The sequence below is a fragment of the Elephas maximus genome, chromosome 12 (genome assembly GCF_024166365.1).
Source record: "Elephas maximus indicus isolate mEleMax1 chromosome 12, mEleMax1 primary haplotype, whole genome shotgun sequence".
Lineage (NCBI taxonomy): Eukaryota > Metazoa > Chordata > Mammalia > Proboscidea > Elephantidae > Elephas > Elephas maximus.
This window is the reverse complement of record NC_064830.1, coordinates 95389994-95406410: the sequence shown is the minus strand read 5'-3', so window position 1 is coordinate 95406410 and position 16417 is coordinate 95389994. Positions and strand designations below refer to the sequence as shown.

The 16417-nt window shown below is 55.0% G+C and overlaps 1 protein-coding gene across 1 annotated transcript in view; it reads left to right on the top strand.

The window, feature by feature from the left end:
- The window catches only part of C12H7orf50 (chromosome 12 C7orf50 homolog), a 120428-nt gene that overhangs the window by 65661 nt on the left and 38350 nt on the right, over positions 1-16417 (top strand). Inside the window, exon 4 of the mRNA XM_049905083.1 lies at positions 6586-6636. Coding sequence (XP_049761040.1) covers positions 6586-6636 — 51 coding nt within the window. The remainder of the gene's footprint in view (positions 1-6585; positions 6637-16417) is intronic.

Below are 16417 nucleotides of genomic sequence, written 5' to 3'. Positions count from 1 at the left end.
CGTCGAGTAGATTCTGACTCATAGTGACCCTATAGGACAGAGTAGAACTTCTGCATAGGGTTTCCAAGGCTGTAATCTTTATGGGAGCAGACTGCTCCATCTTTCAGTTAGCAGCCTAGCACTTTAACCACTGTGCCACTAAGGCTCCTCCAGCTCTGCAAGAGACTGGAAATAGCCAGCCCATATTCAATGAGCACCCCTAGCACCCAGGGTCATCTCTGGCATATGGAGGAGTCCCTGGGTGGTGCAGATGGTTAAGTGCCCGACTACTGGCTGAAAGGTTGGCAGTTTGATCTTCTTGCAAAAGGTCGCAGCCCTGAAAACCCTATGGAGCAGTTCTACTCTGTCACATGGGGTCGCCAGGAGTTGAAATCGACTGGATGGCACACAACAGCAACGACATGGTATATATATGGTGGTGGTGGTTGTTGGTGCTGTCGAGTTGATTCAGACTCATGGCAACCCTATGTGTGCAAAGTAGAATTGCTCCTTAGGGTTTTCGTGGCTATGGGATATGGTATATGGTTGTTATTAGCTGCCATTGAGTCAGCCCCTGACCCATGGTGCCCCCATCCACAACAGAACGAAACACTGCCTCGCTCTGTACTGTCCCCATGATTAGTTGGGGACCAAACCCTTGTGGTCCATAGGGTTTTCAATGGCTGATTTTCAGAAGTAAGTCGCCAAGCTTCTCTTCCTAGCCCGTCTTATTCTGGAAGCTCCACTGAAACCTGTTCAGCATCATAGCAACACACAAGCCTCCACGGACAGACGGGCGGTGACTGCGCATGAGGTACATTGGCTGAGAGTTAGACCCAGGTCTCCAACATGGAAGGCAAGGATTCTACCCCTGAACCACCGCTGCCCCCTGCATGGAGTTGCCATAAATCAGAATGATCTCAGTGGCAACTACTTTGGTGTTTTGGTTTATGGTATATGGTACTCTGTGGTATATGGTAGTAGTAGAGGTGTGTTCGTTTACCTCATCTCTTACTGGTGTTCACTTTTCTAATGTTTGATTTTGAAATGATTCTAGACTGTAAAGTTGCAAAAATAGTAGAAGGAGTTCTTGTGTACCTTTCACCCAGCTTTCCATAACGTCGACACCTTACACAACCATTGGATAGTTATCAAAACCAGGAAATTAACATTGGTGCATACTGTTAGCTAAACTACAGATCTTACTCAAATTTAACCAGTTTTCCACTAATGTCCTTTCTCTGTTCCGAGACCCATTTAGTTTGGTGTGTCTCCATGATTTCTTTTGAGTGTATGAGATTTTCATCTTCGTCTTTCCTGCCCTTGGCCCTTAAAATGAGTACTGGTCAGTTATTTTGTGGACTGTCTCCCTGCTTGAGTTTGTTGAAAGTTCCTTGTGATTGTAGCGAGGCCCTGCATTTTTAGAGAACACCCGGTCAGCACGGTGCTTACCTCCCCCAGGAATCTCGTCTGGAGGTACCATGCGGATGCGCCTTCTGATGGCAGAGTTGACCTTGACCACTGGCTGAGGTGGTGTCTGCGTGACTTGTCTACTGAAACGTTTCTGCTTTTACCTGTGAATTAATGACTGTCTGGTGGGGGTACTTCCAGACCAAGCGGAAATCCAGCTTCCACCATTGGTTCTAGCATCCACGGTGGGTTTTGCCGGCAGCAGTTATTACTGTGGCTTTTTCTGTTTCCTCCATTTCTTCTACACTTACAGGTCGGGTTTCTTGTGGGAGGAGAACCATCCTTTGTTCAATTATTCATTTAAATGACAGACTGTTATTTAAGGCGGTATTTAAATAGCGTCTCTATTTTCAAGATCCCTTTTTTTGTTTTTTGTCATTTGGTTGGGGTAGGGTAGAGAAAGGTACCAACCAGTGGTCAGGCTAATCATGGAGTCTTCCACCACCCTCCCCCACCATGTAGGAAATTTCTGTCCCTATCAGACATGTGTCTGGCTGGCTTTGTGTCCTTGACTTGCTGGGTCTCCCTGACGTGTGACTGTGGACTGGGGCCAGGTATACCATGCTTTTTGCATAAGCGGAGTTGACACCTGAGAGCTCATGAGTACCTTCCAGCTAGTCGGGTCTGACCAGGTGGACATGCGGTTCAGCACGTGGAGAGTTTCTTAAACACCAGGAGCTTCCTTCCTGCCTCTTGGCCTGTACCCAGCAGCCTGGACATAGTCCTGGCTCCCTGCTCCTTGTAAGGAGATGCTGCTGGGGGGCTGCTTCCCCACAGCACCTCCAGGCGAGGCTCTCCTGAGCCCTCAGCAAGACATGCCTGCAGGGCTGGTAGAGGAACAGGGTCTCCAGGGACTTCACGCTACTTTCTCCTCGGCAGTGTTCCTGGGGTGAGCTGAGGGCCCCCTGCAGCTTCAGGCTGGCCCTGTGGAGCAGCACGGTATTGTAGAAGAGCCAGCAGGCCAACGTGGTCAGGGTAACGGTCAGCACAGTAGGCGTGGCCGAGGCAGCATCCCTCTGGGGGACCGCGCCCACCAGGCCTGTGTGGCCAAGAGCAGGACACAGAAGACCAACTCCAATAAGAGGGCTGGCCTAAAGCCCAGGCTGAATGTCACCACCGAATACTCAGGCCAAGCAGTCAGCAGGTCCAGCTGGCACTGGCTGGTTCTGTGCAGCTCCGTGGAGGTGCCCAGCAGGGCCACCACCTCAGGGAGCTGCAGAGGGAGCAGACCAGGATGGCCGCTAGAGCCAGGGCTGGCCTCAGAGACCCTTGGTCACTGTAGGCAGACAGGGTGGGGTGCTGGGCAGGAGGAACACAAAGAGCATGGCCACCTGGAGGTCCTGGGCGTTGAAGCAGCAGATGCTGGCACAGAAGGCAAGGACCTTGCAGTCCAGATTGGTGGTGACTAGGTAGTCTGGGCTGGCGATGGCCATCAGGGACAGCAGGTCCCTCAGCATGTTGGTCACGGTGAGGCCCAAGAGGAACGTCCACAGGTTCCCCAGCCAAGCACGCCCTCAGAGGAGTTGAACGCCCCCGCTGCCAAGCCCAGGAGTGCAAGCAAGGCCAAGTACGTGTGTGTGTGAGCCTTGAGATGATGCTCTGTGGGGCAATGACATCCTCCATGGCTGGGGACGTGAGGCTGGGGTACCGCACCCACTACATGTGAACAGACATCAGGACCAGCTCTGCCGACCTGCAAGGAAGCAAACCTGCAGGGGTTACTGCAGGCTCTGCTGTCAGGAGGGCCAGCCTCAGGGAGGGCCAGCCAGGGTGGGGGTGGCGGGGGGGAGAGGGGGGAGTGACAGCTTTAAAGGAGGGACATTCTCAAGAGCTCAGGCAGGAGATATTAGGACAGGGCCAAGTGGAGATCAGGGCCCCTGTGGAGTGCCACTGGGAAGCTCAACCCAGACCTTACTAGATGGGGAGGGGGGCGGCAGGTGGAGTAGCAGATGAGGCCTGGGAGTGATGGGCCAGTCTCCAGAGCCTCCATTTAACAGCTCCCCACTGGTTCCAAGACAAACTCAGGGTGAGAGCCAAAGGGACAGTGGGTCCGTGGTACCATGAGGGTTGGGAGAGTGGGTGTGAGCCACAGTGGTATGAGAGTTCCTGGCAGTTTAAGCATCCTGTCCACCCTTGCTCCACCCCTGAAGGAACCTCACTCTCATTCAGGCCACTGGGGGAGCAGCCTCATCCAAGTGTGAGCTCAGCGTGCACCCTCCATGCAGGCTCCTCCAGCGTTTGCCCTCGGGTTCCCAGAGCAGGGTCCTGCATGGGTGCACCCGGGTTCCCAGGAGCAGTGTCCTGCTTGCGAGCTGGCTGCCCACAGTGTCCTGCTGGTCTCAGAGGGGCCCCTCTCACCGAGGAGCAGGAGGCCCAGGACCTGTGTGTCTGGAGTTGAGCCTGGATTCAAAGTCCAACTTTGGGGTCTCTTCACCCTGAGAGATGCTGTCCTGCACTGGGGGATCCTTACAACTCTTAAAAACACAGAGACCAAGAAGGTGGTGGTCATTCGCTGAAGAGGGGAAGGTTGTGGCGGCTTCTTCCCTCCAGCCTGGGCTGGGGCATCATAGGCGGAAGTTCCCGGAGTTAGGCCTCAAAAGGCAGCGCTGACTCAGAGCTGTGCCGCCCACCTTTTATCACTGAAGTAACTTTGTTTCTTTACAGATGCCTCCCCCCCCACCCCAAATTTTAACCAAATAGCCAGTGAGGCTGGGAGATATTTACTCAAAGGAAATCGACAGCAATAAAGTTAGAAACTGACTTTTGATGGCAGGCTGGAAGGTGGCCTGGCTCCCTAGCCCATTTTCATTTTCTCTGTAGGGGAGGCTGTGGTGGCAGAAAGGGCTGATGCCCTGTGAGGGATAGGCCCTGAAAGAGGGTGCACTTAAGCCAGGCTGGCAGACCCCACAGCATGACCAGACCGCAAACCAATGGCTCGGAAGAAGAGAGCAAAGGGGAATGGCCAGCTTCCTTTCCAACCTGTGACAACTAAAGTAGCTTGGGATGTACCCCAAGCTGGTGTGCACGTGGAAAGGTGTTCACTGGACATGCAGGTGGGTGTTTAACACTCAGGATCTTCCTACATGAAGAGTCCTGTTGAATAGTAATCAGTACTTGCCCTCCTCCGGGACAGCCTAAGGACTTCGAAGCTTTCACTGTATGTAGACTTCTTCCCGAGTTATATAGTATTGTTCAGTGTAATTTTTCAAAACCCATGAGACAGTATTATTGTTGTTTCATGCAGTCAATATTTATTTGGAGCTACCTACGTATTTACCACTTCCTTTGCTTTTCATTCCTTCTTGAAATTCAGCTCTTCTGTCTAGAATACTGATCTTGCTGCCTGAAGTGCATTTTTTAGAATTCTCTTTAGTGGAGATCTTTAGTGTTGGCTGGTGGTGAGTACTCACTTTTTGCTTGTCTAAATAGGTGGTAGTCTTGCCGGGCTGGAATTCAGGAACGGCTGTCAGTTTATCCTGCTTGGGGTTTGCTGGGCTTCTTGAGTGCGTAGCCTGGTGATTTCCGTCAGCCACGCTTGAGCGTCTTCGCGTGGTGCCTCTGGCTCAGTCTCGCCCTCCCCACCAGGACTCTGACCGAACATTATGTCACAGTTTCTCATGGAATCACCTCTTCAGACGCATCTTGCAGGTCACCATTTTCCTCTAACTGATCTGCTCTTCAAACCGCCGACTTTGTTTTTGTTTCTAGAGGTTCTTGGGGCTTTGAAAAGCCTGCTGACATTTTCCTAGATTCCCATTCCTTGCAGGTGTCTTCAAGCCTGCCTTTTGTTCCTTTGAAGATGGCATGACCATTTTATAATCTGATCACTCCTGGAGTCCAGTGTTTTTGTATCTCCGGTCATCTTTGAACAGGGTATCACTGGCTGTGTACTTGAAAAGTTACATTTGGAAATAACTTGAGGCTTACAATGAAAGTAATTTACCCCACAGAATATTTGGTTTGACTTTTTTGCAAGATACCTGGAGGCTCACAAGTCTAGGACCACTGGGATCCCTGAGCATTCCACACTTTGAAAACAGGCCATGCTTCTGAGAGAGCGTGTACACATCCATTCACCCTCACGCTGAGAGCTGCCCCAGGGTCCCCGATGGGTGTGCAGAGGGCTCCTGTGTGCCTCCCTTCCCAGCCAACTGGGTATCAATGGAGGAGATCTCTCTGAGGCTCTGTCCAAATGCAGCCCTCACTGAAGATAATCAATGTTCATAAGGCCACATGGAGCCCTTAGTAAGGTCCTTGAGTGGCCAGCCCAGGCTTCCTTCAGGGGAGGGGTCTCTCTCAGACTCTTCCGTAGCCGGCCTCTCAGGCTCCTCTCCCTTCTGCCTGGCTATTCCTTGCTTTCTTTTCTTCTTTTATGCTTCTAGAAGTTTTTTCTTTTTTTAAATCTAGAGTTTTTTTTTTCCTGGTTTTCAGTAGGTAGGTTGAACTGAGTACTGAAGCCTGTTATGACCAGAACCAGGGGCAACTCCCTACCCTAGAAGTGGCCTGCTGGCTCTGGGGTTCTAGGAGGTTAGGAGGGAGGGTCTTTCATGTTGGGTTACCCACCTGTTAACAGTCTGCTGGACCTGGGGTTCCAGGTAGTGAAGTGGGGTTTGTGGTGTGTAACCCCCTGCCCTGGAAATTGCCTCCTGGCTTTGGAGTTCTGGGTGGTGAGGAGAGGGTTCATGGTGTACAGCCTACCACCCTGTAAATGGCTTATTGTTCTGGGATTCCAGGTAGTAGAAGGGGGGTCATGGTGTACAGCCCCTCATCCTGTAAACGGCCTGCTGGCTCTGGGGTTCCAGGTAGTGAAGGGGAGTCGGTGGTGGTATGCAGCCCTCCTATACTGTAAATGGCCTACTGGCTCTGGGGTTCTGGGTGGTGAGGAAGGAAGGGAGTCTGTGGTATTGGGTTGCCCACCACCAGTGTGCTGACATGCTGGGCCCCACTCACTTTCTCCAGCCTCACTGGCCTCCTCTGTAGAACAGGGTGGCCCCGCAGCCCCCAGCTAGCTCCCTCACATGGGAGGGCCAAACACAGATTGGGTCCTGGGAGACCTTGGGTGGTGCTGGCTGGTCTGTGTGTGACCTGTCTGCTCATTCTGAGTACCTACTGACGAGTCCTGTCCTTCCTTCACAGGCCCACACCAACAGGAGGGACCCACACGTCCTCCAGGTGTGTCTCGGCCCGGTGAGTACCAATGCCTGGGGTTAGAGCATGAGACCCAGTGGCAGACTGAGAATGAACGATTGGGAACATTTCTTGCATCAAAGTCAGTGGGGAAGGAGGAGGTCTTTGCGCCTTTGCCCAGCCTGCTCGGCGTGGGGCCCTGCCCCCGCGCCAGTCTGGGCCCACATGCCATGGTACTTTGGTGCATTCACCATGAGGTGGCCCTGGTATTCTGGCATCAGCTCTTCATTTGGTCTGGGGGTGGTTGGGCTGTGGGCCACTCTGCCAGGCAGGGCATGCCTGTGGTCTGAGCTTGGCCAAGAGAGGTCCTTGACCCATGAGCCTGATGGAAAAGGTGGTTGCTTGCTTTCTTCCTTAGTTATGCTTTCCACGCCCAGCAGCCCTTACTGATGGAGAGAAGCTAAAATGTCTTCTCCTCTCCCCTGCGGCTATTCAGGAGGTCCTGGTTCAGTTTTACCTCTTCCTTGTGGGCGGGTCCACTGCACCCTCAAGCTTCTGTCTCCCTGTCTGTGAAGTGGATCAGACACCACTCCCAGCCTGGAGGCCTGGGAGGCCAAGTGCTGGGGTCCCTGCTCTACCACTGACCCAGCAGTTCAGGGCTTGGTCCGCTCCACTGGCCTCTTGTGTTGTGTGAGCCTGGATCTGCCGTGTGGGAATGTAGGGCCTAGTTTCTCAGGTAAAGACCTAATAGTGGGATTGCTGGTTCATGTAGCGTCCATTTCACTCTGCATGAAGCTGCTGCCACTGTTTTCCTCAGTGGCCACACCAGTCTGTGTTCCCACCGCTTAGACTTGTAACTGGGTTCCCTGGGGATAGACATCCGTCCACATAGGCCCAGGGTTTGTTTTGGTGGCCGATCTCAGGCCAAGAACCAGGGGCTTCTGGGACGTTCCGCTGGGGCCACGTAGAAGCGCTGCCAAAGTCCGGGCCTAGGGTCCCCTGGGAGCTCCCCAAGGCCAGAGCCCTGAGTGTTCTGTGTTCCACACAGCAGCTTTTGGCTGCAGCTCCTTAAACGGTCCTTCAGGATGCTTCTAGAAGCCTGGGCCCTAACTCCCTAGGTCAATTCCCAGAGCGAGAGGTGGAGATGTAGCAGCCCCCGACCCCCAGTAGTGAGGGTGAACGTCTCCCAGAGCTCCAGCAAGGAAGGGTGTTGGCCTTGGGAAGTGCGGCCTCTGAGCCCTTGATGTGCATTCCTGCTCGGGCAACTCAGGGCTGACCTTCTGCGCAGACGTGTGTTTACGCTGGTGCTGCATCGGGAGTTCTGCTCATTCCACCTCGAAGGTAGTTATTAAATGTTTCCCATGTTTCTGCGTGGCTTTTGTTGTCATTCTTGGTGACTATGTAATTATCATGACGCTAATAATAACGTACTAAACTGTCCCCTTATTGTGGACACGTAAGTTGTGCGCTTTACAAAACGTCCCAGATGGCTCGCAGTTGTTTTTCTATGCAAAAAGGGTATGCACTGTTGAGACCACGCTTTTCTCAGGGTAGCGCTGTGTGCCCATTAGGCATGTGACAGAATGGGCTTGGTAAACTTAGCACAGTGGGGTGGCATAGGGCCTCAGTGAAGAGCTCCTGCAAACGCTTGTCCTCGAGGCTTCCGTGTCTTTGTCCCGTGGCTCTAGATACCCAGGGCCGTCCTCAGCCTGACTCTTTCTTCTGGGAATTGCAATGTCGGATTCCTTCATAAAAATGGACGCAGTTTGTCTGTGGCTGTGGAGAGCACGGCCGTTAATGCAAGGCGCTGCTCACGCAATTCTAGTGGAGGGACAATGGCCCCTCAGAACATAGCCCCTGCTCTATGCTGTGGGACCTAATGCCCCCAGCTCAGAACACAGCCCTGCTCTGTGCTTTGGGGCCTGACGTCGCCTCCCTGCCCCCGAACATGGCCCTGCTCTGTACCGTTGATCTGATGCCCCTCCCCACCAGGAACATGGCGCTTGCTCTGTGTTGTGAACCTGATGTCCTTCCCCCTCAGAACACAGTCCTGCTCTGTGCTGTGGGACGATGGCCTCAGAACATGGCCCTGCTCCCTGCTGTGGTTCTGATGCCTCCCTTGCGAGCAGGCATCACTTCGCTTTCTGGCAGGACTAAGCTCTCTTAGCACCTCTGGCCTCGGCTCTGTAGATGTTTCCATTTCAGTCCCCTCGCTCCTTCTAGACTCCAGGCCCAGTGACCCTGTGAATAATCTTGTTTAATATCCCTGCTCGGAATCTCTGAGAGTCATAAGTCAGCAGGTGGGTGTAAGGCCTGTTCTGCACCGTTGGGCTCTTGCAGGTTGACTAAAGTGATTTGTGGCCACGGATGGTCTGTGTTGCCACTAAGCTGGCTGGTGGGGTTTGTGTGGTCTGACCTCAGGCCTAGTGTCTGGTGGTGTGCGGAAGCCAGCCTAGACCTCTGCACCTGCCCAACCAGCCTTCTCACCTGGGGTGCCGAGGGGCAGGGTACACGTGACCTCATGCCAGGGTCAGCTGGCCACATCTATTCCAGCTGCTTCTTGGAGGGGCCACTAGGGAGGTGCCATCAGACCGACCAACTCCATTCCCTCCCCTATCCAGTTCAGTTCCAGAAACTGTTAGAATGCCTTGTTTTGAGTATTGGGAAAAACAACCTCATGAGCATATAAGGATAAGAGGGTTTCCTGAGTCTCCTGAAGCATGCGTACCCTCTCCCATTCTCTCTTGCTCTCTCACAGTTGCTTGCTGGTGCTCACACACCTCCCTAGGAGCACAGAGCTCTCTGGGTCTGAGCATGGCTCCATCACACACAGCCTTGAGGTAGGCACAGTGCTGTCCTCAGCAGCCGGATGACCAAGCAACACTGCTAAGGGGGTGTCTTTGTCTTCCCCTATCAACTCATAGCCCCACAAGCAGCACCTGGTCCAGCCTTCGCTGTTCCGAGGCTTAGCGGGGGACCCAGCAAAGCTGAGGTCGATTCCTGGTCTGGTAGAAGTCCATCTGTCTCTGCGAAACCCCATGGAGTCTGTGCTTGCCCACATGTGGTGAAGTGTCTGCTACACAGCACCTCCTCGCCACATTCAACCCGAGGCTCTGCAGCTATACACAAGCCCCAGTGTGGAGATGCAGTCTGGCCAGCCAGTAAGGCTGGACACTGAGCCGGACTGATGGTTCCCAGCATGGTGGAGCAAGGTTGGACCCACATCTGTGGGCGTCAGGCACAGAACACGCCAAGGAGCGACACAGGTGTATGGGGCAGCAGCAAGGCCCTCAGCTCCGGGTGAGGGCGTGCCTGGAAGGTTCTCCTGGCAGAGACCCCCTAACCCAGGTCTTCTCCCACTGGAGACAGGAGAGCTGTGGAGAGCAGAGCATGGAAGAAAGTTCACTTGCGGGCGACCTCAGCTGGGCCTGAAGCACCCTTTCCTGGAACCACTGGGGCGTGTGGCTGAGGGTCCCAGAAGGCCTCTCAGCGCCTTGTTAACCAGCTGGGTCAGCTTTAAGTGTTTGTAAATGGGCATACGGTGTCACTGTCAGGTCTATGCTGGCAGCAGTGTAGCCAGTCCCGGGCACCAACACCATCATGGAGAATAACTCCTGTGAGGTTAGTGGAGTAGGCACTGCCGCAGGGCACTGGGAGCCTGGTGCAGGGGTGGCAGTCTTCTCTGGTCTGCTCCCAGGCCCATGAGACTCCCCCTTTGCTGTCTGGGCGGGAACAGGGGAGCCTGGCGCCTCATTGCCCTCCCCTTTCCCTTGTCCCCTCCACCGACTGCCTGCTCCTGGAAGAACTCCTCCATTCCAGGTTTCAGGCCCTGTGAAAACACGTAGGCTCCAGACGTGCCTGCTATAAAACAGTCATAGTGTCCTGCAAACCCCAGCTGGCTGGCCCTGGCTCAGGATGAGAGCCCACCGCAGGGATTTATCAGGTACATCCCTCAGTTCCATGTGTCTTCTGATGGGACGGACCGTGTCCCATCCATCCTTGAGAGACAGAGCTGTAGCTGCTATCCATCCTCTCCTAACAAGGACAACCTGCACAGTTTACGTGGTCATTCCCAATCTAAACACTGGGAAAACAAATTGTATATATATGTATTTTTTAATGGGACCAATCTGTAGGATAAATAAGTTTTGGTTTTTTGAGAGGAGCTCCCACAGTTGACACATTGCCCCAGCCTCCCTATAGCTCCTCATAGTGTCAGATGGACCATGGCAAGAGGCGGGCGGGGGGGCGGCCAGCAGAGGGGCGCTCACATGTGGAAGGCCCCGATGCTGCTCCAGGCGAGGGTGATCCAAGGACCTCTCCCTGCATCTGGTGCTCCCCTCTGCCCTCCTGGTCCAGCTCACACCTCCCACCTGCTCTGGGCTTCATGCAGACTCGGGGCTGCAGGCACAGACCCTACAGCTCGAGCGGAAAAGCCAGAATTCGGGCTTAAGTCTCCGCAGCCACACACACTGCTTTTTCAGCAGCATAAGGCCATGGGACTCAGAAACGTCCGCGTGAGGGCAGCTGAGTGCCACGCCTGGTTGTGAGGACACCGTGGTTTTCCTGCCTGGGGAGCCCACAGCCATCCTTCCCACAGCGGCCCCTCCCAGCAGGCAAGCAACATCTACAACCTAAAATAGGACCTGAAACCCCACCCTGCAACAAGGGAAGAGCTGATCCAAACCCTCTAAGCCAACGGAAAATTCCCCAGAGCCTCCCCTGAGACGTCAGCGATGGGCCGGCCGGCTCTGCCAAGTCGGGGTCTCCACCCACTGTCCCAACAGCAAGGACCCGGTGGGCAGGGGAAGCACTGGATTGAGGTCATCCCAGGCCTCACCCCAGTCCTGCGGGGTCTCCTCATCCTGCAGGCGCTACGGCCCAAACTGCCCCAGCAGCACGCTGAGGCACCATCACCGGCAGTGACACCTGGAGAGCAGCTCCCCCAAGTGGTGTCGGCTTTGCTGGGACAAGCAGAGGCCCCTGCAGGTGAGGTGTCTGCCGACAGTACACCCAGGAGGCTCCGGAAAGCCCACAGTAGCAGGGGAGGTGAGGAGAGGCCTGAGGGCCCCACATTTCTGAAGGGGGAGCACTTGGGATTGACAAGTCCTTCGGAGCTATGCCTGGTCAGCAGGCTGGGTATGGGAAACACTTGCTGCTCGTTTTGACACCCCTTTTGTGGGTCCCATAGGCGGAGCCCACCTGTCAGGGGGTCCCGTAAGCAGAGCTGTCCTGTCGAGGGGTCCCGTGTGTGGAGCCTGCCTGTTGGGGGAACCTCAGGGGCTTTTTGTGCCATGCTTGGCCCCCTGTAGCCTTTGGGGTGCCTATGCCCACAGCTCATGTGGGCAGGGTTGGGGCTGCCCCCCCAGACCCCTAGAAAGGCAGCCAGTCCCTGAGAACCCCCAAGATGGAGGGTTAAGAGTCAGACAAGTGGTGACCACAGGCAAGACCCTTCGTTTTGAGCCTCAGTTGTTATCATGATGGGGTCCCCTGGAAATGATGAAACGCGTGAGCCTTGAGGACAGACTGTTGACAGGTAGGCACCTTTGGTTTGGGGCCTCACCCCATGCCTGCAGGGCACCTGTGTTATATGGGATCACTGGGTGCAGGCTGGCCGTCTGCCAAGAGAGTGGGGGGCCTCTACTGGGGGGTGGGGGACTTCAGCTCCTGAAGGCCAGCAAGCCACCCACCCTCTCAGACATGGTGTTCTTGTGTGAGAAGAGAGGAGATGGACAGATGCCAAGGGCCATCCTATGTGGAACCAGGCCCTGCCCTGTCAGCCCCCAGGGGCCAGAACATGGCTGGAGGGGAGCTGTTGTAGGACCTGGGGACCCGAGGAGTGGACGTTTCTGGAGTGTGCTTTGCTGCCATTATGCTCTGTCTGGCCTCAGCCCCCCTAGGCCCCCCGCCTCAGTGGTGGCGGCTCCCCCAGTTCTGGGGCAAGGTGAGGAAGGTGGGCTTGTGCAGGTTGTGGCTGTGGAGGTGAACACGTAGCTCGTGTCTGGAAGGAGGGACAGGGCGAGTAAGTAGAGCACCTGGCCTGTCCCCACCCCATCACACCCTCATGGGAGCCCAGGACGCCCACAATCAGGTGGGAACTCGGGCAGGAAGGACTGGTCCCGTCACTCTCTGGCTCCTCCTCTGCACGTTCTGTCCCTGCACTTGGGAAGGCCCTTGGCACAGGAGCAGCAACTCTCTAGTAGCAAGAAGGGCAGCAATCCCGTGCCCTGGGCCATTTCCACTTAATCTCAGTGCTGTCGTGTGGGGCTCCTCCCCACACGAAACTGTGGCTGGCAGTGAAGGAGCAGTGGGCCTGCTGCCACCCTCCTTGTGCTGCTGCTGAGTGTTGGCCAGAGAAAGGAAGATCAGCTGACTGGATTCCTTCATCCCAGCCCTGCGCAGGCGGTGCCTTAGTGCTTTGCTCTGCAGGTCGCTCTGGGGAGGAGAGGCTGACCCAGAGACGGGGTGACCTTTCCCAAAGAGTTCCCTGTGTGGAAGTGAAGTCAGCCCCCAAAAAGGAAAGTCGCCCCAATTCCCTAGATCATGTTAGAATGAACCTGGCCTTGACTTAGTTGTGTGGTACAGACGCATGGCCAGTTCTAAGGCAGGGGATTTATGAGTCCTTGGACAAAGGATTTTCTGAGAAGAATGTCTAAGGGTTATTTCCATGCCCTACACATGCTTCCAGCTCTCCCACCTGCCATTCCCTTGCCCTCAGCCATAGTCGTGACTCCCATCGAGCACTGCTTATCTGTCAGGTGTCCTGAGGTGTCTTACACTATCTCACCTTCTAGCCCGTGCAGCCCATTCTGTTATTATCCCTGGCAGGCGAGGGCTCAGGGTTTAGGAAGGTGTAGTGACGTTGAGACCACCCAGCTGGCCATTTGTACAGGCCAACTGCCTCCTGCCGTGGAGAGTTGAGGAAGGGACTGGGTCACTCGCTCCTCCTGGGTGGCTGGAATGTGCTGTGTCCTATGTACGGGATGTGGAGAAGGGGCCAGGGTCATGGGGCCTCACATCAGCGGGGACTTTGGAGCAAGTGTTCAGGGCATCAACTGTTAGCCTCGTGGCGCCCTTTGCATGGATGAGACCTAAACACCAGAAGGGAAGGACAGATGATGGGGGATGGGAGAGTGTGTCATGGTGATGGGGAGTGGTCTGAGACACTGGTGACCATGGACTGCTGTCATAGCCCAGGCCTCTGAGATGGCAGTGATGAGGGCCAGGAAGCGCCTAGGTCTCAGAGTGTGTGAAATCAGGCTCTGGGAGCCTTGGGCCTCCCAGGTGGACAGATGGGGCCCCAGCCTTCTTTCCTCCAGAGCTGTTTGCCTATAGTCCAGCCCCTGGGCCCCTTGGGGCTTGGCAGAAGGAATCTCCCATGATGGTGCTCTTGGTGCTGGGACAATTGGGGGAGGTGTCTGTTTGAATGGGGCTGTCCCTGCCTGAAGTCTTGTGCCCGTGGGGTGGTGCTGCTCTGGCATTGAGGAGCTCCAGAACTGGCTCCCAGGGGCCACAGCAGCACTGAGCCTACTCCCAGTATGTTCTCTCTGCTTCTGTACCCATTCCTTAGAAACCTTGTGCATTCTTATGTAAACCCACTCCTCTCTGGACCTCCCGGGTTGGGCACCTGTATCTGCCAGCTCACGGGATTGTTTCAGAAATACCCGGGCAGCTCTCTGGGTCCCTCAAAAGCTGGCCTGGGGGTTGGAGCCATCCACAGGAAGTGTTGGCTCAGCTGGCTGACTCAGCCCAGTCAAGTTCTCTACTATAAACACTGTGTCAGGGCTCCCTTGATGGCCCCAGCAGATTCCTTCTGGGTTGTCATGTACTCCCCTTCTTGGCCAGGCCTGTTATACTGGGGGCTCTTGGAGGGGGCCACAGTCATGTCCTCTGGTTATCGTGTCCCCGTCCCCGTCCCTGTCTCCGTCCGTCCCATCCCCACCCCCCCCCACCCCCCTGCCGGTCACAAAGCTGGGCCCCCCAAAACATGCAGGCTCTCGGACAGCCGCTGGGTGGAGCTCCTGAGCAGGCCTGCTGGGTTGGCCTGTGTGACCGGGAAGGTGGCCCAGCCTGCATCTAGTCCCTGGGCTCCACAGTGACACTGCGAGTGCCCTCAGGCAGCCTCAGGGCTGAGGGTCATACAGGCAGAACTGACTTGTGTGAGATGCGTGGGGCTCACGTGTCCTGGCAGTGATCCTGACAGGAGTACATGCCTGGTAACAAACACCCCTGCCAACCAAGACGAAAGCCTTTCCAGAAAGTTCCCTGTGCCTCCTGGCCCTGCTGGTTTGCCTTCTTGCCCCAGAATGTCTGTCTTAGAGGCCCACCGTGCATACTTGTTTGCGTCTGGATACTTTCTGCCCAGCATGACGTCCTGGAGCTCAGCCGTGTGTTGGTATGTGGATGACAGACTTCCTTTTTACTGCCAAATCCAAGTTCACCGCTGGGCAGGCCACACATGGTTTATCTGTCACCTGTTGATGAACAGCTGGATCGTTCTCAGTTTGGGGTTCTTATGAATGAAGCTGGTATGAAGATTTGTGCCCAGGTCTGTGTGTGTGAGCACGCATTTTAGTTTTTCCTGAGCAAATGCCTTGGAGCAAAGGGCTGGAATATACAGTGATTGTGTGTTTAGTTGATAAGTAACTGCCAGATGGTGGCACCATTTTACACTCCCCCTTTTTAAGTGAAATGAAAGGTTTTGCAGAAGCCTAATCCATATCAGCAGGCATTGGTTGGCGCGGTGGTAGAATTCTTGCCTTCCATGCAGGGGACTGGGGTTCGATTCCCAGCTGGTACACCTTGTACGCAGCCACCACCCGTCTGTCAGTGGCGATTTGCATGCTGCTATGACGCTGAACAGGTTTCAGCAAGCTTCCAGACTAAGACAGACTAGGAAGAAAGGCCTAGCGATCGACTTCCAAAACTCAGCCAGTGAAAACCCTGTGGAGCACAGTGATGCTCATGGGGATGGCGCAGGACCAGTGTTGACGTCGCCTGCCTCTTGGGTCATTATAGGCACTGAGTGCACACATGCAGAATCCTGAACCAGTTGATGTGCCATGCTTCCACCTGCCTGGATGTTGGTGGCCTCACCCAGGCGGGCGGCTCTGCCCCCACAGATGCCACCTCTGGTGCTTGGCACTTTCTCCTCACTGACACAGTAGCACGTGTGTGTGTGTGTGTGTGAGAGAACACGACTTGCCAAGTAAGCACTCCCCACGGGCCTTCCTGTGACAGAGACCAAGCCTCAGCCACTCATTCCATAAAGGTCAGAAGTCCCCCAGCATGCACCCCCACCTCCAGCATCTGCTACACACCCTAGTCCCGGGCGTCCCTCACTGGGAGCTCAGGCTCTGTACATGTATCGTTAGGGTCTTGTAATGACCTAAGTGTGAATGCAAGGAGGGCGATTCCCACTGTGAAATGATCTGGGTGCCAGCTACTGAGCTCCGTGCTTCCCTCGGAGCAGCCCCTAATCCTGTCAGGTGCCCCTGCAGTTACCACATCATCCTCCCTATTTTACAAAGGACACAAGCACAGAGAGGCAAAGAAGGTGCCACTTGGTACATGACAGCCCCACCGCCATGCCGCTCGTACCAGCAGAAGAATGCTGGTCACCTGAGACAGCAGTCCGCATCTTCACGTCAAGTGAAGTCAGACGCAGGACTCAGCTAAACGCTCAGCACCAAGCAAGCTAGAACATCGAAGGTTAGCACCTGCTTCTTGTTAGGAAAAGCAGAAACTAAAAACTCTCTCTGGTCTTGGTTCCTGCTGCCCTTCGCTGCCTTCACAGAGTCCCTGGCACACACAAAGCCTTTTCAAGGGGCAGGGGGCAGCT